Raw genomic sequence first — 24,583 nt, forward strand, 5'->3', positions numbered from 1 at the left:
GAAATGGGGTACAAATATAGTTTGAGACCCGAGAGAGGACATAGGACAGTTTTCATCACGGAATTCTTATTTTAAGTCGGTAATGGAGTTGGTGGGTCGCCTGATGGTAAGCACTACCACCGCCCATGAACATTTGGAGAGGTGTAAGGTCAATTGCAGATATTACGCCTCTATAAATGGATTGCCGACTTTAAGTCAGCCATCCATGATCAGCAGTATTCTTCCGGTTTCATGTACCTAAGATAATAATAACTTTAACTCTGATCAACAATTTTATCTTAAAATTTATTTGTAAATTTGTTTCTGTCTCATTTTATTTTATTATTTTTCTTTATTGTAATTTATGTATACTTTATTACTTTTAGTTTTTTTCTTTTTTATGTTTCTTCTAGCGTTTTATTTACTATTAGTTTACAAATAAAGATGTATATGAATTCATATCTTTTACTAATGCATATATGTATCTGAATGTATATTTATTTAATTTATATGTACTAGCGTATAATACGTTTATATGAGTATATTTATGTATTTATGTACTTCAAACCTACCTCCTCTTTTATATATTACTTTTTTACAGTTGGTTGTCTGGAAGAGATCACTCTTTAGTGATAGGGCCGCCCGCTATGCTGGTTTACTTTTAAGACATTTATTTTAAGGATGCGTTATGTATGCCAGCACAATAAAGTGTGTTTCGGAGGCCCGTTTCCTTTTCCTCACCCATCCCAGTCCATTCCTTTTTTCCAGTCTTTAATCCTTTCCTTTTCCCTTACCCCATAAAAGCGAGCAGCACATTCGTAGAGGCACTACCTTTGCGAATGTTCATGGGCGGTGGTGATCGCTTACCATCAGGCGGACCACCAGCTCAGTTGCCCGCTATGACATAAAAAATAAGTAAATAAATAAATAACATGTAAAAACATATAAATTTAAAAGACTAATAAAGAAAACTCAAGAATTTTATAAATCGTTTATTTGTGAACTTAATTATTATAAAATCAAGTGTTCTGTCATTTCAATTGGCTAATTACTGAAACCTATCACTTAAAACTAAATTTAAACATTGCAAATATTTCTTCATAAGGCCGTAAAGGATAATTATAAAATCAATCTTCGTGTGACGTTCCTTGCCCCCCAGTGGGGTATAGGTAATATTTATGTCATTAATTTATTACAAGCTTCAACTTTCTCCCGGCCAAAATGTGTATGTTTCCTGGATCCCAGAACTATCTGATGAAATATGAAGCTTATATGAAGCTTAATAAAGAATTAATCGTTAATGTAATATTTTTTTTTACAAAATACGTTACAATGTTAGAAATGTTGACCCCAAAAAAATCATGAACACATTTCGAGTGTAAAATTTTAACTTCTTTCATTACGGCCAATATTCCTAACCAAATCAATAAAAATACATAATTAATCAATCATAAATTCTCTGCGACGCAAAAGTTATATAAAACAGGGTTTACCACGATACGGTAATTGTCTTCAATCAGCAGATATACATACAAATAAATGTACAATAGGCATATGTGAGTTACCAACGAAATCCTTCAGATTCGGATTTGGAATCTTCTAGAACTTCTCGACCGAACTTAAATCTACGAACAATCCATTTCTATGCTCAAAAACGATTGTATTTTTTATTTCACGTTAGTATATAAAATTACATAGAATTTTTATACAATCACCTTGAAACATTGTAGCAATGAGACATTAAGAAACAAGTTGTATTAGTGCCCTTCTTGCAAGTCCCGTACTCCCGCCGAGCGAGGTCCTTATTTTGATTGCATTATACAAGATATTTTCTAAACGAAAAATTAACACGTAATAAAATACGCGCATGTGGAAATGTGGTTTTGTACATTTATTTAATAAATCGAACAAACGAGCAAACGGGAAATTATATTTCGAGTGTTTGAATAATATGTTTATAGACGCCATAAAATTATATGAAATAGCCAATATAAAAAAATATAACTGTTCTTTAAAATTTATTTCATTTACTTTTTGTTTGCAAAACTCCGTGAGAATAATGGTGTCTTCCTTACAATCATATAAAAGTTATATCCTGTGCCTGTCTGGCAGAATCAGTAAATATGGTACACAAAGTAACAACTTCCCAAGGTGTTCGTTATATTCAATAAAGGAAAGTCAAAATAAATCAACCATTTCTGGAAAATATCATCTTTAGCACCATCTACAAATCTATACAAAAATCACTCCGTCCGCTCGCTCGTACGAATCCTATTTACCTATTTACATCCTAAAAAAAAAGCTATAGACTCAACGCCACGTGGAGTTCCCCCGATTCTGGCCCTGGGGTCTCCAGCCGCCCTGGTTCTGATTTTGCCCGTACCTCTGATTCTGACTGCCGTAACCCTGGCCCTGAGTGTGGTTTTTGGTCGACGAGTAACCCTGGTTATTCTGTCCGTGCCTCGGACCCTGGCCGCTGGAGTACCCCTGGTTGCCGTACCTGTTCTGGCTGTGGCGCTGGTTCCCGAACCGGTCCTGGTTAGATTGATAACCGGAGCGGTTGTATTCTGGTCTCCCTTGGTTCTGATCGTAGTTCTGGTGAGGCACGTAGCCGCTGCGCTGCGGCCCGAAGGAGTGTGATCGGTCTGTGGAAGAATATTATTTGAATGCGCTGTAATTGGTTCATTGGGGTGGGAAAGGTCTGCTCACTATATTAGGTGACACAGAAGGTACAAGAAGGTAGGAAGGAAGGAGGATACTTTTGTAACAGGTAAAAGTTTAAAACGTTCGAAGATCGTGAGACCGGGATGGTTAGCGATACTTCTAACATAACAACAGAAGAGATTACAGATCAAGGCATACTTGCGATATAGCATGAATCTTAATAAATAGCAATATTTATATTGTGAGTGTATTAGAGATAAACTTATTATGTAAGTGCAGTGCTCGCAGTGATCGTCCTGGAGTGAAGTAGAGTGGGGTGTATAATTGGCAATATTTTTTGGCGATAAAATTAAAACAATGAAATTGTATCTCTATAGACATTTTAAATTAAACAATACTCTTAAATTTACATATAAACAAATCTATAACAAATCTTTTTTTTATAAACATGTAAGGCAGAATTGTATTTCTTGTTTCCTTTAAAAACACCATTGACATTTAAATCCGGATCTAACCATCATCCGCTAACCAACCAAAAGTTTTCCAACCCCCACGCAGCACACAAACCACCTACCCAACTGCCATCTTAAAAAATGCATGAACCGCACGTCGTTTACACAACATAAATAAGCCCATTCGCGTTCTATTTAGCCAAAAGATCTGGCATTCACGCAGCTCTCGCGTCTCGCACAAAACCGAATGCTCGTCGGCTTAAAACCGCTTGCGAACCGCGCCGGGCCGTGTGAAAGCGCCGCGGAGTGTTTAATCGGTCGCTTTGTGGCGCACTAATGTCGTACGCGGATCTATGCCGCTGAATTATCCGGCTGTTATGCGTTTTTGCACGCACTGTATGCACCTCTAGAGCTGGCACTGTGGGTACTCTGACGTGGTTGGAGGATGTCGTGGCTGAATAAACGGCAGCGCGCTTAAGATTACAAATCTTCTAGTGCTTTGCTCGTGTAACCAGTTATCCGATTCATTTGTTCAGGCGCGGTCTCAGTCTGTCAATTAAATATGTCGAGTCGGTATATGATCCTTATTGCACAATATGCAATTTGATTCACAACATTTGGGAGTCTCCTACCGCCAAGTTCCTTGTGACTCGATTCTTCTGATCACGCCTGCGTTTCTTCATATTATCTACAATCATACTTCTATCTGAATGTAAAATTGTTGGGAAATTAAAGTCAAAAGTCCCGCCATCTCAAATTAAAGGTGTAACAAATTCTTTTTTCGAAATCCACTTCACATGAAAAGACCAAACTAGCATTGTTCTTCATGGTACCGACTGATTTTTCACTCAATTAATATTATTAAAATGCAGGCTTATTCCTACTTCCCGTTACCTAATTTATAAACCTAAGATTAGGCTAAGTTAAATCGTCGTGCAACTCTATTTTAATCATAGATTGAATATTTAACACAACCTCTCCGACACTCCAATATAAACTACTAGCTGCGCCTCGCGGTTTCACCCGCGTAAGTCCGTATCCCGTAGGAATATCGGGATAATAAGTTGCCTATATATTATTCCATTTGTCCAGCTATCTACGAACCAAATTTCATTGCAATCGCTTCAGTAGTTTTTGCTTGAAAGACCAACAAACACACACACACATCCTTACAAACTTTCGCATTTATAATATTAGTAGGATTCCGAAATCCCATAAAACTCCTTCATGTATCATCCAGCAGCTCTATACACGCTGCACAGCTCATCGGGTGGTATTGGCGACTTTTGCTCTAAAAGGATCGCGTGAACAATCCACTATCGATGCCTGCGCGCCACTCGGCAAACAATAGCTCCCTATTTGCGAGCGCATTTAGAGGTATTATCGGGGCACTTAACGGCTGCGCCTCCGTCTACACCTCGGCGAGATTTGAGAACTGCTTTTTTGTTTTGAGTTCTCCGCAAATCGATACTTGGCAATAACGTAAATATGTACAACAACTTATGGTATTTTCGAAGGGGCGTAAAACGTGATTTTCCATTATTCTGTAAATATGAAGTGTTAGGTTAGCCTCATGAAAATGCATATTAAACATTTTAAGTATTTAATTTCTAAATAAGCTGAACTCGACCCATAAACCTGATGATATCACCCTCACCATCTATGTACTAAGTGTAATTTGAATATCTGGCAGTTCTACCATATCAGAAATAAAAACAAAGCGTTAGAACAGAGCTACCCGCTTAAGTTACTAACTACATTTCGATCAACCCGGAGCCAGAAGTCTGGACATACCACAATTTATCAATTTGATAAGCGCTGCATCCACACTGAATCAATCGGAAAGAAATCGGTATTTTCCCTGTGAATCGTCAAGTATTCATCTCGCGATAATTATCCGTCGCGAGTGCGTAACGAGGTGGCGCCATTAGGTGCCATTGTTAAGTCTTGGTGCCCGCTGTGGGGGCGGTGCGGAGCACACTGGATTTTTATTTTATTTCACGTGTCTATCTACTAGCTGCGACGTCTCTTTGTCATTGAAAATAATTAGGATCGGAGGAAAGTCATAATAATTAATTAAATGAGTAATATCAATAATTCATAAACAACATTACAATATAAAATATATTGTTATTTGTATTATAATGTAAAAAAACAAATAAGATATTTGAATTTTTAGAAGCAGGGAAAATATGAAAAATCCCAATAGTTATTTTCCTTTAGGTTAATTAATGAAACAAGTCATTTGAAAATACATTCAGACAAATTGGAACAAACAATATGCACACAGCTTCACAGCTTCACCAAGATTCCCACATTTTCCACACTACATCCTTAAATGCACCATTTGTATCCTACCAAAATAGTGTGGTTCCTTCTACCAAGCAACTACCATCCAATAGTTTTTCCACGCCGGCTACCGGTTCTTAATTACTCAATCCAGGGTCGCGTAAACAGCCAAAAAAGCTCCTCGAAACCATCTCTCAATGCTCTGCACTCCAGCTCTGTATAATTTTGGCACGAACGTCATTGCTCTTATTTGTGACGCTTTCAAGCCATGAATGTGTCGCGCCGGCCTCTATTAGCCAGCTATTATGAGTCGACTTTCGCCATTGCTATGGGTAAGAGCGAAAACCGCTTCAAAATTTGCACTTCACGTTTCACGAGTCGCGTAGGTACTTGGGTTCCGCGGTTTCAAGATGGGCTTATATCTTGTATATCTCAATTTTGTTTGACTCGTGTTTTCGATATTGTATTGCGTGATAAAAACCAATGTTTATTGAACGTCAAATAGTCGTGTTCTTGACAAATAAAAACATATGTGATGCCCGCTTTTTTGAATTTTGAATAAAATATCTTTGTTCTACTGATGTTTTTGTATAAATCATAAATCATTTCTATATGTAGAAGCAATTAAATGAAACCGATAAATTACAACTTCAAAATATGTATTAGTTTAAGAGTACATAGTGATATTAGACTGTATATTTTGCAAAACAGAATCGAATTTGACAGACAGCATAAGAAGTTTCCAGAACATTGGAGCCACGAACCAATCATTGATCAACTCCTTAAAGATCAATTACAAGACACAACGGCACATCAAAAGAGAAACGTCGCAACATGTGACAGGCATCTTGGCGGGAAAAAAAAAATAAAGCGGAGGCATAAACGAGACACGGCGCACCACTCCAGCTGGAAGGTGGGGAGCCTAGCCAGCTATAATTAGAGAGAGGCGCGTGCTCAAGGGGCTAAACCCCGTCGTTGCGAAATGCCTGCGGGCTCTGGCGTTTCATAAGTCATATTGAGCGTGGCTTCACTTTGTGTCACTTGAAAATACCTTGATTGTTGTAAATTTTTATCATGAAAGGGACGACGCGAAACTTTGTGTTGTATCACGATACTTAACATTTAATAACATTTTTGACGCAATGGACAATTATGAGATGAGTTTTGAATATTGTTTGGTTAGACAGTAGCTAGGCTCGACCAAGATAAATATATTGTTTGATGATCAGACTCGAAAATTAATAATAGGCATAGTATTTCTACATATAATAAGACAGTAACCAGATCATTTCTGTCCATCAAATATTTAGTAACAGTAATTGCTATGTAGTCGGGATGTTTTATAGAACCCAAAACAATGGTTAATATTTTATTTTTTTTTGTTTGTCTGTTTGTATCTTCGTCAATCGCATAAAAGCCGATGGGAGACTTAAAAAAAACATTATAAGGAAATAGACTAGTATTGGCATTTTATTATTAATAAAATTTAAAAAGAAAAATATACAATTTTATGGCTGTCTATTCATACATGTATGTAACCGGGGACAAAAAATATCGCGAATATTTAATTAAATGAGTATAATTGGAGGAGAGGTCTTTTAAAATGATATAGAGGTTTCTAAGGCCGTTTTTTGCTAAAATAAATAGTTCACGAGACAAACTCCTCTAAAGTAAAAAAAGAAAGCTGAGGAGAAGAAGTTGAGTCTTCTTTGATAATATACGTTATGTTATCCTGCATCATACAGGATTTTTGACTGAGGCAAAATTCCGAAATTTTACGGAACCCTCCCTAATTTGCCAATTCTTTTCAAATTCCAATCACATCATGAAAAACATTCACCATTACGAACCACCAGGAAAACTGACAAACGCGTGAACACAGTGCGAATTGAAGCGACACACGTAGACAAACACGGACACAAGTTTCGGTGGAGCGCGCCATTGTACCGCACCACCCCCGGGCGACGTCTGAGCGCGGTGCTTGTTAAAAAAATCCCACCAAAATAATTCACTTTTCTTTCTTTCGTGGACCGTAGACAATGAAAAGCCACTGATTATTTTCTTGTTGCGATGTTTTCATGATCGATTTGTTTGGATGTGTTTTTAAACATGCTTTCATTGAGGTCACATATAGGTATTTCTGTATGTGACCGACTATTTTAGGCGCGATTAGGACACCGATCGAAGATCGAAGGCACTATGATAACTTCATGAGATATTTTTATCCCGATTAGGATCACCAGGATTAGAAAAATTCCATGCGTATACTCTGTATGAGAGCAATTGAGACGTTTAAGATATACTAGAATTCAGAACCTTCACTTTTTGGAGTAAAGATCAAGATTAATAGGAAGCAGAATAGAAAATACTTTTTCCATTAAAATACATGAATGAAAACGAAGGAGGTGCATTTCAAGTGAAGTTTCCAATGTAAAATAACCCAAAATATGTCATTCCCTCTCTCTATCTCTCTCTCTATTTACCTCCATTTAGACAGGTAAATTCTACGACTCCATTACTTCTACTTCCATTACAACCATTTAGCACTAATTCAGTCCAAACAATTTACCAATATTATAAAGATGGGTAATATCTGAATATATTGAACAGATAGAAATTAAAGACTTTTAAATGGATTTTAAACGCGATTTATTCATTATATTATTAACCCGACGTTTCGAACACTTTACAGCGAGCGTGGTCACGGGGAGACTTATTAACGGATTTCAAACGCGATTTATTCAAAATATATTTGTAAAGTGTTCGAAACGTCGGGTTAATAATATAATGAATAAATCGCGTTTTAAATCCGTTTAAAAGTCTTTAATTTCTATTTGTATAACACTCGCGTAAAATCAAACACAAGAAAATACCATATTGAACCGATTTCAAAATTATTGTACCAAGAAGGAATTTGGTAAATTCATTTCAGGTTATGGAATGAAATAATATCCTAGCTTAAAATAGAAATCCACTTAAACTATGTGTCACAGGGTTGGGCGATATACCCAGATGGAGAACTACGTTGCTAGTGTTGGATTTATATACTTAATGTAAAAAAGGGTTAAATAATCTACATTAGTTAGTTTATTATTACTCTTATAAACTGTTACTGTTCTATTATAGAAAATAATATATAAAAATCCAGTGTCATGATGTATGTTCCCAATGAACTTTTCACAAACTCAACTGATTTTGATGAAATTTTACATTTTATGTGTATTTTGGTCCAACTTAAGATATAGGATAGTATCAATTTCGATTAATTATCCCAAAAGTTTATAATCTAATATTTTTAATTATTTCACAGCCACAGCAACGCGTGGCCGGGTATGCTAGTTATATAAAATAAATGTTATACTACAAGTTATTGTAAAATGTTACGCGTCGCGATTGTTAGGCTATGTTAAGTGGACTGTGATCTTTCTGGGTCGAACACCACCCGCACACATAATAACTACCATGGCCATTGCTCCAAACATATGGGCTATAAATTAATTTGTTTTTATCCCGCATCAACTCGGGCATAGCCAGGACGAGCGGCTTGTTTCTTACATTTAAAATCAAACGGACAACTGAACCTCAGAAACAATATTTTTGAAAACTCCATTAGTTGCTTCCATAATCAAATTGCTGGACGTGAACTTGGCTCTCGCATTTAAAATGCAATCGCGGGTTAATCGTTTCGCATTATTTAGATATGTCAATCTCAAAATCAAATAAGCGTATTCAATTAAACCCCAGCAGTTTGGGGGTATGTAATTAGGACACGTTCCGCCCCCTAAAGAGGGATGACGATCGATTTTGGACCTTATCGCGACGGACACAAGGGCTATCGGTTCGATTGGAGCCGATTCCTAAAAAGAGATTAATTGGAAGTCAAGTCGAGTGGTTGTTTGTACATGCTGGTACATTTATTAATGTCTTGTCGTAAGGCAGTTTGGCTTGAGCGATGTTTCTAGTTCGTCTCCTGGGTGAGGTAATGTTATTTGGATTTAGGCTTCAGATTGCAATATTGTGGGCTATCTGGATAAAAATTATACAGTCTAACCCTCTGGAAATCTTATCCATATCCATTGAGCCGTTCTGCCGTGATTGAATAGCAAAATGATTTTAACGTATTTCCGTGTAAGAAGGTGGGTATGTATGGATTTAAAAGTGCAAAGGACACAAAATTTTAAGAACACATTATTTTAAAGTTCTGATACATCATACATTTCTTTATTGTATAAAATTATATAATATATGGTGTATAATAAAAAGTAAAAGAAAAATAAAGTTTTCGACGATAAGAGAATCTTATCACTTTTTGAAAGAGAACACAATATTAAATAATGAAATGGGTTTTTCCGATCCAAAAAAAAAAAAAAATAACATCTTCCGGTAGTCGAAATATACATCCTATCGTTATCCGATTAAAAAAGTAAATAAAATACGCATTAGCACACCTCCGACAGCCACCTGGATAAAGGGTACCAAAGGGAATCGATAAAAAAATCCCCGAAACTGTAGCGTAATCCCCTTCAACCGGATAATAGGAAGCACTTGAGCCGATCGACCCGTTATTTAAAAAAAAAAAAAAAGCTCCATTGTACACGCAACCCTCGATAATTATTATTTTCGTAGTTGGCGACACTGCGCCCAACAATGGCGGCACGGCGCGCTTCCTGTTTACGTTCGCGCGCTATTACACGTCAATGCAATGACAGGCCAATTTGATTGTGTCTTGTACTCTTTCATTGCATGTAATTTAGTTTATTTTAATAATGGGTTTCGCTTCGGACGCCGGTCTTTGTTGCCGCGCTCGCCATTGATCCAAGTGACGATTAACTTAAACATAAGGTTTACGGGATTCGTAAATGGCTAATGTGAGGATTACAGTGCTTTGTTATTGGCTTTCGCTTAATCCGGTTTGTCTACATAGACAAAACGGATTAAGCGATTTTAATAAATTGCAAGTCAAAAATGGGCTGTGCAACATTTTTCCGATTGGATTGTTTGTAAACATTTCCTGATATTGGGGTTTTATCTGAAATAATTTTAGAATTGACTATTTTCGGCAGTGTGGCTTGTCTGAATCGCACTTCAGCCTTTAATCCCAACTGCAAAATCACACTAATATCATAAATGTGAAAGTTTGTTTGTTTGGATGTTTGTCCGTCAATCACACTGAAACTACTGAACGGATTTTCAATGAATTTGGTATACAGACAGGGTATGAGCTAACTTGGGTGATAGGATACTTTTCATTCCTATTAAAGGCTCCTTTGGGATAAAACGGGAATCTTCATATCCGGGCGGAACCGCGTCTAGTAATAAATAAAATCAAGTGTAGATTGATATAGATATACCACAACATAGGTCACGTCACGGCCGTCCCGGGGAGCAAGAACTAAAATTCCAAAACGGGACATAATGACAATGATCCTACTAATATTATAAATGCGAAAGTTTGTAAGGATGTGTGTGTGTTTGTTGCTCTTTCACGCAAAAACTACTGAACCGATTGTAATGAAATTTGGTACGTAGATAGCTGGATAATTGGAATAACATATAGACAACTTTTTATCCCGATATACCTTCGGAATACGGATTTACGCGGGTGGAACCGCGGGGCGCAGCTAGCTATCTATAAAGCACAAAAAGAATCGCGTCAATTCGTTGAAAACACACAAAGTTACAGAGTAACAAACACAAACAAGAGATGCAGTCGTATCTCGAATCGAAAGTCGAATCGAAGAGAACTATCCTTGTTTTCGACTTGAAAAACACACGAATTCAATTTTGGTAGGTTAGTCAATTATTTCAATCATTTTTATTATTGTCTCCAATTGAAAACCCTAAGAGCCCACATATATAAAGCAATTTTGGTACCAAAGTTAGAAAAGATTCATTCATTTATTGTTTTTAGAGTGCAAGGAAACAATCAACCTTCTATACTCTAGCAAACTAACTATTTTTCAGATCTACAAAGAGTCCTATAGCCATCCAATCTAGACCTAAAAAGCAACGCTTTACGCACACACAACCAACCATGCTATGCCGGCAGATCCGGACCGATTCCTTGTTGCTACTCCGACCTAATACCACTTAAAACACGACCAAAAGTTCCCGGAACAACCTGTACGCTCAAACCAGGATACTACTGCACACATCAACATATATCTCAAGAAGACGCACTCTCGAGCGTCTCCATTCTCCGCGGCTTTGTCCCGCTAATTGTTATAACAGAAACAAACTACCCTCCTCTCTCAGAAATGCGCCGAGAGCACGCCAATTAAAGCCGGCGCATTGTTTTGATCGGGATCTTTGTTCCCGCCACTCGTAACGGCTGCCATTTTAATTAGGCTTTGTTTTAAACGCTCCGTTCCAAATTGCCATGTGTACACGCCAATTGCGATGTGTCTTGTTAGCGTCACGTCTGTATCGGTACCGTGACCTGGTTGCAGAATATCTGAATATTGTATTTTCTTGTGTTTGATTTTACGCGAGTATTATACATTTAGAAATTAAAACCTTTTTAACGGAGACACGGTCTCCACGTGACCACGCTCGGTGTAAAGTGTTCGAAACGTCGAGTTAATAATATAATGAATAAATCGCGTTTAAAATCCGTTAAAAAGTTTTTTATCATTGAATATATAATAGAAATCTCATTGAGAAGGGAAGAGATTGTTTATTGATCCACGTGTTTTGTTGCACTGGGTATTCAGTTTGGGAGAGAAGAAATGTCCGTTTCAGTAACAAAAAATTTCATATTTAAAAACTGGTCTCAAATGCGCAGAATCGCAACATTTCATTTTTAATTTTGAATCCCGTTTGGTACATTTCCCAATTCTAAGATTGTATTTAAACTAATATCATAAAGGTGAAGAGTTAGCTTGTTGGGTTGTACACCATAATCTCAAGAACAACTGATTGGAATTGCAGAATTATTTTTGAGATGATAATGCATCAAGCGAGGTAGACTATATAGCCTTTAATTTATATAAACTGAGACCAATAGGACTGGAGTAGAACTGAAAAAATCGGTCAAATGCGAGTCGGACTCGCGACACTGAGGGTTGCGTACAAATAAAATGCAAAAAATATTTGATCACCCATCCAAATTTTTAGTGAGCCAACCGTTGCTTAACCTCGATTTTTAATTATTTGTTACTATAGTAGCAACAGAAATACACAATTTTGAAAATTTCAACTTTCGAATACGGCCTGGTGGCAGATGGACAGACAAACAGACAGGTTTCGTTTTACCCTTAGTGTATGAAACCCTTAAAAAATTATGGAAAAGTTCCTTTAAAACGCAGAAGTTGTGCGGATCGGGTGGTCGCTTATATAAAGCGAAATCAAATGTAAACAGCGAAGTTATAACCGGGACAAATTAAAAATGCATTAATCCGTCCGCACGCGGGCGGGTCGCGTGGCCCAATTACCGTCCCCCGCCTGCACTTCCTCATAACTCACTGACGTTTAACTCTACGATTATGTCATATTGATTTTTATTTCTTTATTGTACACTAGTTTTCCCGTCGTGGGTTTATTTACATGCATGTATGTGTATAAAGTCATCTCTCTTACAGATTCATCCCTTATTCCACCCCTTATATATTATAACGTCCAAAAAAAACCTACATCCTACTAAAATCCACTAAAATCCACCAAAATCCACCAAAATCCATAACTTACAAAATTTTGTGTCTCGTTTTATCAACTTTAGAATTAAATCCACCTCTCAATAAACACACAACAAACCCCCTCTGTATGTAACGGATTATTAATCTTAGTAAATTAATTGGAGTTTCACGAAATGCCATAAAAACGTGATGAAAGTTTAAATGGTCAGAAAACGAATTGGTGGTAAAAGGTAAAGATATCTTATGATAATTCAAAACTGCTTGTTATTGATAGTTAGTCTTGTTGTTGATAGTTAGTCTATTTTAAAAATAAAGAAACATTTACTAATATAATAAACATAATTTAATAAATAAACATTTATTATATAGAATAGACTATTCTAGAATAATCAAACGAATAGGATGGACTCGGCGCCATATTGTGAACGACGTCACAATATGGCGCCGAGTCCACACGTCACAATATGAGCCGTTAATTCGAACCAAACAATAATTTAAGTTACGCTAGTAATATCGTTTATAGCTTAAACAATTTAGACATAAAAATAGTGGTTATTCGGGATCAAAACTCAATATTTTCGACCCGGTAAGTGTAATCAAAAAACATAATTGAGATAAAAATAACAACCTTTAAATTATGTACAAAAATGGTCCTCCTACTTTTCTTTTCACTAAACTAATCCTGAAATATGACGTTTCAATATATTCAGAGAGCTTTCGTGCACATAAAGATTGCTCGACTTGGCGGGGGTCACCACCTTCACCTGTATGTTTGTATGTAACCGACATATTTAGCTTCGATTTAGACTCACTTCAAACGAACAGTTTGGATGTGACCTAAAACTATTTTGACGGAGTTATAAAAACAAAGACTAAACAGTCGAATTGAGAACCTACTTCATTTTTGAGAACACCGGTTACAAAGAGCAGCTACAGAGTTACTTGCCGGCTCTTCTCTGTAGAAACTGCTTTACGAAATGTCGGTAAATAATGTTTTTGCATTTCAAAAGCGCTCTCAAAGAAGTCGATTTAAAACAAATATTGTAGTTTTGAGTTTGAATATTTTATTATAGTGTTATTATATTTGGACTAGTCGCTGGCATGTACTTGGAAACAAGATGCAGTTACTTACAGCATTTTAAATAGATCCAGAACTTATAAAATAGATCCAGAAGTTATTATTTTTCTTATTTCAGAGCGGGCGAGCTGGTAGTGAGTTAGTGAAGTGGAAAGGATTGAGGGCTGGAAAGAAGGAATGGACCTGGAACGGTGAGGAAAAGGAACTGGGCCTGTAGCAATATAAGTGTACAAGGACAAGTGGCTTGTGTTAGTGTAAACTTGCACTCACTGTGCTGTGGTGGCGGCACGGAGGAGTAGCTGCCCTGCGGCGGCAGGTGGTGGCCCAGCATTCGGTGCCCGGCCGCCTCCAGGCTGGCCACGGTGTGCGAGCGGACCATACCTGCACGATGTACTTGGGGTTAACTTTTTTTCAATGTGGGTTAGATTCTTTTTTATTTTGGAATACAACTACACGGGGTGTTTTTTTAACTGGGAATGGTAGGCAAAATCCGAAACTATGATGATAAGAAATATATAGAAACGCTGAAAGAGGAAGAATAATTCTTAATTTTAAAGCGTTTTAAAGTTGTTAAATTATTTTAGCCACAAGTATTACAACGATCGAAGCGTATATATATCTCACCGATCTGCGGGCGCCAGTTCCTGCTCTCCTGGTGCGCGAGGTCGCCGGGGCGGAGCACCCGCGGCGGCTCGGCGGCGCCGCGCAGCCGCCGCGCCGGGAACACGAACTCCTCCGGGTACTCCGGGTCGCGGTAGCGCACGCACACCACGCGGTTGTCCAGCACGGCCGGCAGCCCCACCACGGGGGAGGGGAGTTGACTGTGTTTCAAACGAGAATCCTTATTGAGAACGAAAAACCCCGACTGCTAACTTTTGGCTTTATAGTATTCGTACGTTGTTCTATTCGATATTGCTGAGACAGGAAAAAACCTTTTTTTTTTATTTGCGGGCACCATTGGTTATTGTATAGTCTATTACACTATCACAATTCTGATGGTGATAACGACACCTCGTACGTCAATGAAAGATTAGAATAAGGTGTAATGAGAAGGTGTGATGAGCCTATACCATAATATCACTCTCCAGCCTCCCAACTATCCCAGGACTCAAAAATCACACCAAAAACGGTGCGACGATGAAAAAAATACAAACACACTTTCGCACGTACAATATTAGTAAATATGTCTTTATTCATTCACAGAATTTGAAATGTTTCTTTGCTGTTTAGCTTCGAAAAACAATATTTGCTTAGTCTGCGTTATCGTTAATCTATGCATTAATATTTAATTATAAAAAGTAGTCGAGAACTGTCATCTAAAGAATCTATAAAGCTGACCAACCCACGTTAGCGATGCATGTCCACTCACCCCCCGATGATAACATTGTCCGCGCTCAGCATCACCTCCCCCCTGGCTCCCTCGCTCCTGTACGGGTAGGCCTGCTCCTCCTCCACGAGCCGCTTGAGCTCAGCGCCGGCCGCCTGGTAGAGGCCGAGCAGGAACTCATAGCTCTGGTTGCCCGTGCACACGTACAGGCGGTCGTGGCCGCGGATGTTGCGCTGTACTGCGGGCGCGGGCGGACTTGTTACATCCGGCTCGAAGGACCAGTTTATATATCATAACGAACAACTGAGCTGGTAGTTCGCCTGATGGTAAACGATCACCACCGCCCATGAACATTCTCAGAGGTGGTGCTTTTGGGGATGCGCTGCCGCTTTTAAGGGGTAAGGGATAAGGAAAGGATTGATGACTGGAAGGAAGCAATGGACTGGGAAGGGTAAGGTAATGGAAATGTGTGTAAGGGTTCACTTTGGATTTGGCTCGAAGGACCAGTGTGGGTCAATATAAACATATAGAACACGTTGTGTCGTGTTTGGACTATTTTTGAACATGTCAGCGGTAAATACATATGCGTTATGACACGTTATATCGTGTGTTTTAAATATTTTCCAGTACATGTATATCGGTAACCGAGACATGAATTATTATAAATATTATGTCGATTGAATAAAACTCAGATGTTAAGATAAAATCAATCTTAAAACGTTTTATATATTACTAGATGTTGCCCACAGCTTCGCCCGCGTGATCAATATAAATTCTCATAGTAAAAACATCCGTCGTCCATTCCCTTGGGGGTACAACTCCTTATTTAGCGGATGCCTACACACAGTTACTATCTGCATATAAATTCAGGCCGATCGCTCCGGTTGTTTGGGCTGTACGTTGATAGAGCAGTCCGTCGGTCTGTTTAACATTTACCTTTAGGTTTTACACATTAAGCAACATAAGCTTACCAATAACGACAAGTTACGCACACTGCCCGGTCTATAAAAAAGAAGAAATTTCATTTCTTGGCTGGTGTTACCATCAAATAACCATATTACATAGCTGGACTCACTCTCAGCCTGCGTCAGATCCTTGTAGTAGGGCTCCAGGGCCTTGAACAGCCGGGCCTCGTCCACGAAGGGCAGCAGCGCGACGCCCTGCCACGCGAACTTCTTGCCGTTTAGGTCGATTTTGAAATCCGTCGGGTAGAAGTCTATTATTGGCGAACACTGAAACAGAAACGGTTGTGTCTTTATTGTTATTTTATTTTATCTATTTATTATATGTTTTTTTTTTTTCGTTTTTTCACATCATCATCAGCCCATATATGTTCCCACTGCTGGGACAGAGGCCTCTTATGAGGGTTCAGGCCATAATCCACCACACTGGCCAAGTGCGGGTTGGCAGATGTCACATGTCGTCGAACTTTTTGATTCTCGGACATGCCGGTTTCCTCACGATGTTTTCCTTCACCGTTTTAAGCAGTGGTGATGTTATCCACATGCGCAGATAAATTAAAAAATCAATTTATTTCCTGCACGCTCGCCCGGTCTCGAACCCCGACTTATCGATTTTGAAGTCCGAGGTTCTCACCACTGAGCCACCACTGCATGTCGTTTTTTCAAGTATAACTTTAATATATTTAATGTTTAAATAATGAATACGGTTATTGATTTGATTCGAACCTGTGTTATTAAACTGAAGGTAGTTTCTAAAAACTTATATCAGTGGTAGTGGTAATTTATATACAAATCAGTGCCGCTTCACAACGAGTTCAGTCTTCAATCTGAATTACTAGCTGTTACTATATCCGAATGTTTGTATGGTGCAATATATAAGTAAAAAGTGGTTTTTATTTCTCGCTAAAACTTCTATTACTGGAAGGGTGTACGTGCTTATACACGGAAATTATATGGCACTAGCGGTGCGCTACGGCTTCGCCCGTGGAGCATATATAGTTTAAAGCACTCGGGTATTACTATCTTATACTACGTATCCAATGGTGAGAGAATTTTTTAAATCGGTCCAGCAGTTCCTGAGGTTAGCCCGCTACGTGTAAGTCATGGTACACCATTTGAACAAAAACTCACAACACAATACTTAAAAAGGAACATAACATTCAGGCGTTGGTTATTATAATTAACGTGATAGAAATTTTCCTTTCTTTCTTTCTTAAAAATGTGACGTCAGCAACTCACGGGATCACTCATGAGCTGCGCCCAGGGCTTGGGCACGTGCTGCGAGCTGGCCGCCGGGAACACGCCCATCAGCTGCTCCAGGGGCCGGAACTGGAAAAATACAAATAAAACAACAATATATCTCTGGAATTTTTACACAAATACTGCATAGGTTATCATTACTATAGACAAAGGTCGATCACAAGTCATTTTTTTTTTATTCTATTAAAGCCAAATTTAAAGTTTAATACTTTTTCACGCTCGCTTATAAAGCATTCGAAAAAAACTCAAAAAAAAAAAAAAAAAAATCTAGAAAAGAGGAGAAAAAATAATAACACGTTCGTTAAAAACCCATTCCAAAACACACGAAACTACCGACCGGCTTCGTCCCCTTCTCGAACTTGGTGCTCAGGCCGCAGATGTTCACGAAGTCGGACGCGAACGGCGCATAGTGGTACGGGAAGTACCACTTCCACGAGGCGCAGCCCTGGTAGTAGTAGCGGAGCACCCAGCACAGCCCGCGCACGTACTGCAGCGCCACGCGGTACCTGGGGGAGGGGAGGAGGAAGTAAATTAATTAAATTTATGCTCAATTTATTAGTAACGGAAGAATTAGGAACAAAAAAGGAAGGCAAGCCGGACAGACCGGCGCCGTAACGCGTTACGTAACGGACCGGTTTATCCAAAATCAAGTTATCACTTTCTACATTGCCTTGATTTCACCATTTGACATATGCCACAAGGTTATTTCAGACTTCAAACCCTACCAAGAGATTTAACGGGTGTTGGAATTGTCACCTATAATATTCAATATAATACCTTAATATAAACAATACAAATATAATATTTTGAATTGTATCCATAAAACTCCCTTTTAGGGCAGATTTTTATTTCAACGCCATCTAGAGTAAACTGGAGAAAACACAACAGTATAGTCGTCGTATTCGTGATTTCACATATTTACCATCATCATTAACAGGATATATTTTAAATTCTTTATAATAACTATCTTATTTTGCTGACCTACGTATTTTCAACGAATTTATTTCCTGTTATTTTTGTTTATTGTCTGGTAGCACTATCTAGTGGACGTATTTTAGCTATAATTTTGTGAAGTTTTTGTACTATGTGTATTTCATATTAAATAATCACTCATTAATTCATAATAGCCAACTAACCTAAACTCCAGGTTCTCCCTGTCCACCTCGAACTTGCTCTCGTAGTAGCGCTCCTTGAAGCCCTCCTCCCAGAGGCGCACTTCGTCGTGCTTCTCATCATCATCGTCATCCAGGCCGGCTTGTGACGCTGAGCGCTTGCGCGAACGGCTTTCTTCTTCTTCCCGCTGGAAATTTCAGGATTTATTCAAACTCAAACTCAAAATCGAACATTTATTTATTCAATTAGGCTTTTTATAGAAGAACTTTTGAAATCATAAAATTGTTGTAACATTTACCACCGGTTCGGAAAACAGTTACTACAGAGAAGAGCCAGCAAGAAACTCTGTAGTTGCACTTTTAAAACGCCAATTTTACATTTGAATTCTACATAATATGTAATATGAACATAACAATGACACCAAACAACTGTCCTGGGGTTCTTAAGCAATAATATTCTATGGACTTTCATCTTTCATATTATATCCCATTTTATTATTATATTATTATGGCACAAGGAAGGTTCTTGTAGCGATAGAGCTGTATCACGTGCGAAGCCGGGGCGGACCCGTAGTTTATGAAAAAATCATTATTATGTGGTAGTCGTGCACGCTTCGGCACGAATTGAGCCAGCTCGCATCGGGAAAGTACCACACCCCCACAAGAGACCGGCGTGATATAGTAGCATGTATTATGTATCGTTCGGTAAGTTCGGGAGCCGGAGACCCTTATCCTTTTCCTAACCCTTTCCAGTCCGTTCCTTTATTCCTCTAGTCGATCCTTTCTTAATACCTTTCTAATTTAAGGTCGGCAATGCATTTGCAGAGGCGGTGGTAGGGCTTACCATCAGGCGACCCACCAGCTCCACCTAAAAAAAAATAGGATACTCACAGCTGCTACAGCTTGCATACCAGCTCTGCGGATCTCGGCCGCCTCCCGCCGAGCGTTCTGCACCGTGTTGCGGCCGCCGCCACCTAACGCCTGTTCATTTGAATAACAAAACATATAAAAGATTTATTTATTTACTAGCCGATCCGGCGAACGCTGTTCTGCCTGACTCTTATTGTTTAGGAGTATAAAAAATAGATCTTGGCCGATGTAGTGATTGCATAATTTGTCATATAGAAATAAGAGAAGAAAAATTCGTAACACAAAGAAGAAAAAACATAAGAAAATGTCAAAATCAGTGTAAGAAAATATTAATTGACAATGATAACTAACACTGCGATTTACAGATTTTTCTAATAATGCCTTGAGCTTTGAGTTCTACCACAGAGATCTAATATGAAAGAATGGAACTTATTTTGAATAAACGAAAGCAGAGTAAAAATATGATAGAAAAATTATAACTGACCCGAAAAAAATCAGTCAAGTGGGAGTCGGACTCGCGACACTAAGTGTTCTGTACAAATAAGCTAAAGAGCAGCTGCAAAAAAATGATGCACCACACAAAAAAACAAATATATGTTTTTTTTTTATTAAGACGGAACGAAAAATAAATTGACCATTAATTAAGATAAATAAGATGCAGATAAAGATAAAATAGAGTAGAAAATAAGGAGTACTAGACACTCACGGTAGGCGCAAATTGCGTATTCTCCAGCAGCTGGAAGTTGATCTTCTGCTGCTTCTTCGCCTTCTCCCTCGCCTTGAAGCTGACCTCGTTCTGGTGCCGCCGCCGGAAGATCTCGTCCTCCACGCGGCCCAGCTCGTCCATGATCACCTGCACCCGGTCCAGGTTCACGTCGCCCGAGTCCGTGATCCAACCCTGTAAGGGGAGTAGTTTGAACATTTTCTTACTATGTTATTTAGGTTGATTAGATATACTATACTAGCTGCGCGCCGCTGTTTCGACCGCGTTAGTCCGTATCCCCTAGGAATATTGGGATAAAAAGTTGCCTATATGTTATTCACACACACATCCTTACAAACTTTCGCATTTATAATATTAGTTAGTAGGAAGTAGGATAGCAGGAATAGTAGAAATAGGATAGGATATGTTATTGTTTTTAACCGACTGGGTCAATTTGCAAGAGGATCACAAGCTTTACTCTTTACACTTGACTACGAATTTCTTCCACCTTCGTAAATGTTTTTAGCGTTTAATATAAAGTAGTTAGTTAACTATGTAGGTAATAAACTTGTATACTAACTGATAAGGCCTAGTGGCCTTAGAATACACTACGGATTTTTTTTTTCTTCAATGCTGTAGTATTTAGGGTTATGTACCAAGTAAATAAAGAGTTATAAATAAAAAATTCAAAAGTATTAATTCATCCATATCAAATTCGACTGAGGTCAAAAGCATAGAAATCCACCTATTTCATTTTTTTTTTTTGAGTTTTTCTTTAGGAGCCAGAGTGTGCGACACTGGCATACAACACTCACCCGTGTCTTGTAGACGCACTTCTTGTACAGGTTGACGAGTCGGTCCACGGCGCCCTCGCGGATCTCGAGGCTGGGCAGGTGCGGCAGGAAGTCGTTGCCAACGAAGAAGCACATAAAAACCCAATCGTCCAGCGCTCGCTCGAAGTCGTATGGGAACGGCAGGTTGGGCATTTGGAGCTCCTGGAGGGGGAAGTGTCGTAGTGTCATGGTAATTTATGTAAATATATATGGGGATAGTGTTGTTTAGTACATATTAGAACAATTGTACGAAAATCTTTGGAAAAATTAAATAACATGTATCCGAATGGATCAGATATCAAATGGGGGATAGCATTAGAGTTTTTACAAGTTATGAAAAGCGAAATCTGTAATTTAACTGAGAATTATTCATTGAACAGAATATGAAAACACAATTGATATGTGACATATGACAGACATTTTTTTTAAGTGAAGTCCTGTCTCCCCTGTGGGGAGTGGGGTATGCGGCAGATGATATACATCTATTTCACTGAACGATTTTCTTTATGGACAAGTAGATCACCAGAAGGCTGATCAACCTTCTGGTGGTCCTGTCAGAACGAGACTTCTTTTGTACATAGAAATCCTACCCGGAATCAAATCCAGGTCTGCTGTAACAAGGAAGCGGTCACACCAATCTTACCTTCTCCAAATACTCTCTGAGCACACTGAGCCTCACAAATATGAAGCTGTCCTGGTTACCAAAGGCTGGGTCCGACCGCACCAGGGCAGCGTCTGGTGAGGTGCCGGTGCACTCCTTCATTTCGTGACCTGGAAGTGTTGTTATATTGAATTATGTATCTAGAATAAATGCCATGTTTAAAAATATAAGCAAATTTCTTTTTTAAAACAAGCTAAACAGCCATCAAATTATTTGCCATGCCATTTGGTCCCATTTTAGAAACTGGATTGCTACTGGTGGTGACATTTTGTTGTAGAAAAGAATTATTATATGCAATTGTTTTTTTACCACTGGCAACCACGGCTTCATTGAAATAATGTTACATTTTAGCAACAATTCAGTACTTACTTAGATCAATCGCCACTTTTTGTGTAATAACACATTTAGCAAGAAAATTTTAGACTGAGAAAAACCCAGTTTCCAGCGACTCACCAAGTTGGCCGCACACGTCGCACGGTCGCGGCTTGTTGGGCTTGAACTCCTCTCTGATGATAGTGAAGTTGGGCTCGTGGGTCGCCAGGCCCAGCATGATGAGGTCGGCATCAGCGCCGCAGAGCACGTGCTGCGTGTTCGGGTCGTGGTCCGGTTGAGCTGTGGGTTTGTACAAGTTAGAGCATATTTGGCAACCCAACCCGACCCACAGATGTTGTCAAAAAGGTGAATATACCTCTCTGTCTGCGTATGTAGTCCATAATTTTATGTTCCCCCTCCCCGGGAACATTAGCATCAGATAGTATCACTTTTATCCCCTTCCATCCAGGATCATTATTGAGTCTGAAAATGGTTAAATTGTCATCAAATCACACATTCGTAAAAACACATAAAAAAAAGAAATGCAATCCAAACCACACATTTTCGGATTTTCGGATTTACTAAAGAAGTGTCACCAAACTGTTTTTTTTAAACTCACAAAATTCATTGAATATCACAAAAAGGTTCACAAAATTTGCTTTTATCATTAAAAAAATCTTCATGACTTCACCTAAATTTTGCGAAATATGTTCGAATGCTATTCCAATTAACTAAATAGGAATGTTTACCTGTCATGTATGTAATAATGCAAACATTTGCTCAGTCTGTCCATGAAAGGTGTTCCTGGGGTGATGCAGTTAGAGTCGAAGTGAGCCTCTTTAGGCCTCTCGGGAGGCAGGTATGCTCCTTTAGCTTGCAGTTCTGATCGGATTCTTGCTATTTCTTCAATTTTCTCCTGAGTCTCCTTCGAGGCACGGAAACGACGTGATCTTTGCTGGTTCATTTTCGCTCTAGGTGCCTTAAATAATGTATTTGTTATTAATGATTTGGTCCTGGTTGTATTCATAAAAAATAGATTTAGATTTTTAGATTTTATACAAAATATGATACTTTATGTAATGAGTTGTCAGAGTAGACATACAAAAAATATGCTTATGCACATAATAAAGCTTTTAAACAATTGACTACAAAAAAAGTTGATAAAAACAGAACAACATTGACTATGTTCGACAAACGACTAAACATAAAACAAAAAATAAATGTAAAAATCCTTACAACTCCATCAATCGCCATATACAGCAGTTTCCTGGGTCGCACAATGCGGAACAGCCTGTCAATGCATTCGAATATTGCCACCATCATTTCATCTTCATCCTTTGGCGGAGGCTTGTCTTCTGGATGGGTGCATGGATGTATGATCCCGTTCATGTCCAGGTAAAGATTGTCAAACTCCACCCCATTGGGATTTGGGAGTGATGAGTCCACAAACACCAGTTGGCCATCTACGTCGACTGGCTGGAAGACATTTATTACTCTTACTTAATACAGAGTATTAATTTTTTTATTATTATTTTTAACACTATTATTTGGATTCCATAATAAAGTGTTGTTTATTTTTCTGATAGAGTTTAGAGTTCAGTATCACTACTTTCCACATATTAAGAAACATTCACAATATATATATCACAATTACAATCCTTCAATACAAAAATATTTAATTTTACTTTTATAAATGATCGATTTATAATAAAATGCAACCTTAAAAATATTCCAAACTGTAATTTTCGACAATTTAGCGAGCAGGATACTTATACAAAACATTCTAAAGGAAAATTTTTTCATTCATTTATTAAAATTAAGTTTAATTTTTTGTGAACTAAGAAACCAAAACACATTTACTGTCGAAAGGCATGAAAGAAATGTAAACAAATATATATAAATAATTTGAGGTTAAAATACTAACCCTCTGTTCAATACATTCGACAATAACACTTGGATACTTTCGACTCAGCCATCGGAAGAAGGCTGGAACTCCCATTTTGTGTACAATTTAATCTTTTTCTATAATTAAAATATGAACATTCAAACACTTGTGTACCAAATTGTTATGAATTGTCACGTATTCAACACAAACAAATCGACGCAGGTGCCATTGTTGATTTCAATATTTGATGTTTCAGTTTCTACTTTCTTTCTTGTCAAAAATGTAGCCCGTTTTTTCCATATTTTAAATCAGATACATGCATTATGGTCAAAATGCTGATTAAATTTAGATTTATTACTCTGTGGTTATCTACCTAAGCTGATAAAACTAAATTTTAATTTAAGAGGATATTGTATCTTTTTTTCTAAAAAAAAGGTTAATATTTTATATTACATTGTGCAGTGTGTTTGCTTTCCACAACCACATGGTCGAAAGAAATGCTCATGGGAATGTAAGACTGTAGTAGACGGTAAGAGTACCCTTAACTACCTACTACTTACTT

General features: G+C 38.1%; 1 protein-coding gene across 1 annotated transcript; it reads right to left on the reverse strand.

Annotated features, from left to right (window-relative positions):
• Positions 1-966: 966 nt before the first annotated feature.
• Positions 967-24,289, reverse strand: LOC119828434 (5'-3' exoribonuclease 2 homolog). The gene is made up of 17 exons (XM_038350582.1): positions 24,061-24,289; positions 23,373-23,612; positions 22,886-23,115; positions 22,513-22,619; positions 22,278-22,436; positions 21,807-21,934; positions 21,146-21,325; positions 20,334-20,525; positions 19,649-19,738; positions 18,782-18,945; positions 17,983-18,151; positions 17,625-17,714; positions 16,499-16,655; positions 15,466-15,661; positions 14,721-14,917; positions 14,367-14,477; positions 967-2,624 (listed from the first exon to the last, which is right to left on the reverse strand). Exons 1-17 carry the CDS (start codon positions 24,133-24,135, stop codon positions 2,290-2,292), a joined length of 2,820 nt encoding a protein of 939 aa, XP_038206510.1. The 5' UTR covers positions 24,136-24,289; the 3' UTR covers positions 967-2,289.
• Between the last annotated feature and the right edge of the window lie 294 nt (positions 24,290-24,583).

Source organism: Zerene cesonia, chromosome 8 (genome assembly GCF_012273895.1).
Source record: "Zerene cesonia ecotype Mississippi chromosome 8, Zerene_cesonia_1.1, whole genome shotgun sequence".
Classification (NCBI taxonomy): Eukaryota; Metazoa; Arthropoda; class Insecta; order Lepidoptera; family Pieridae; genus Zerene; species Zerene cesonia.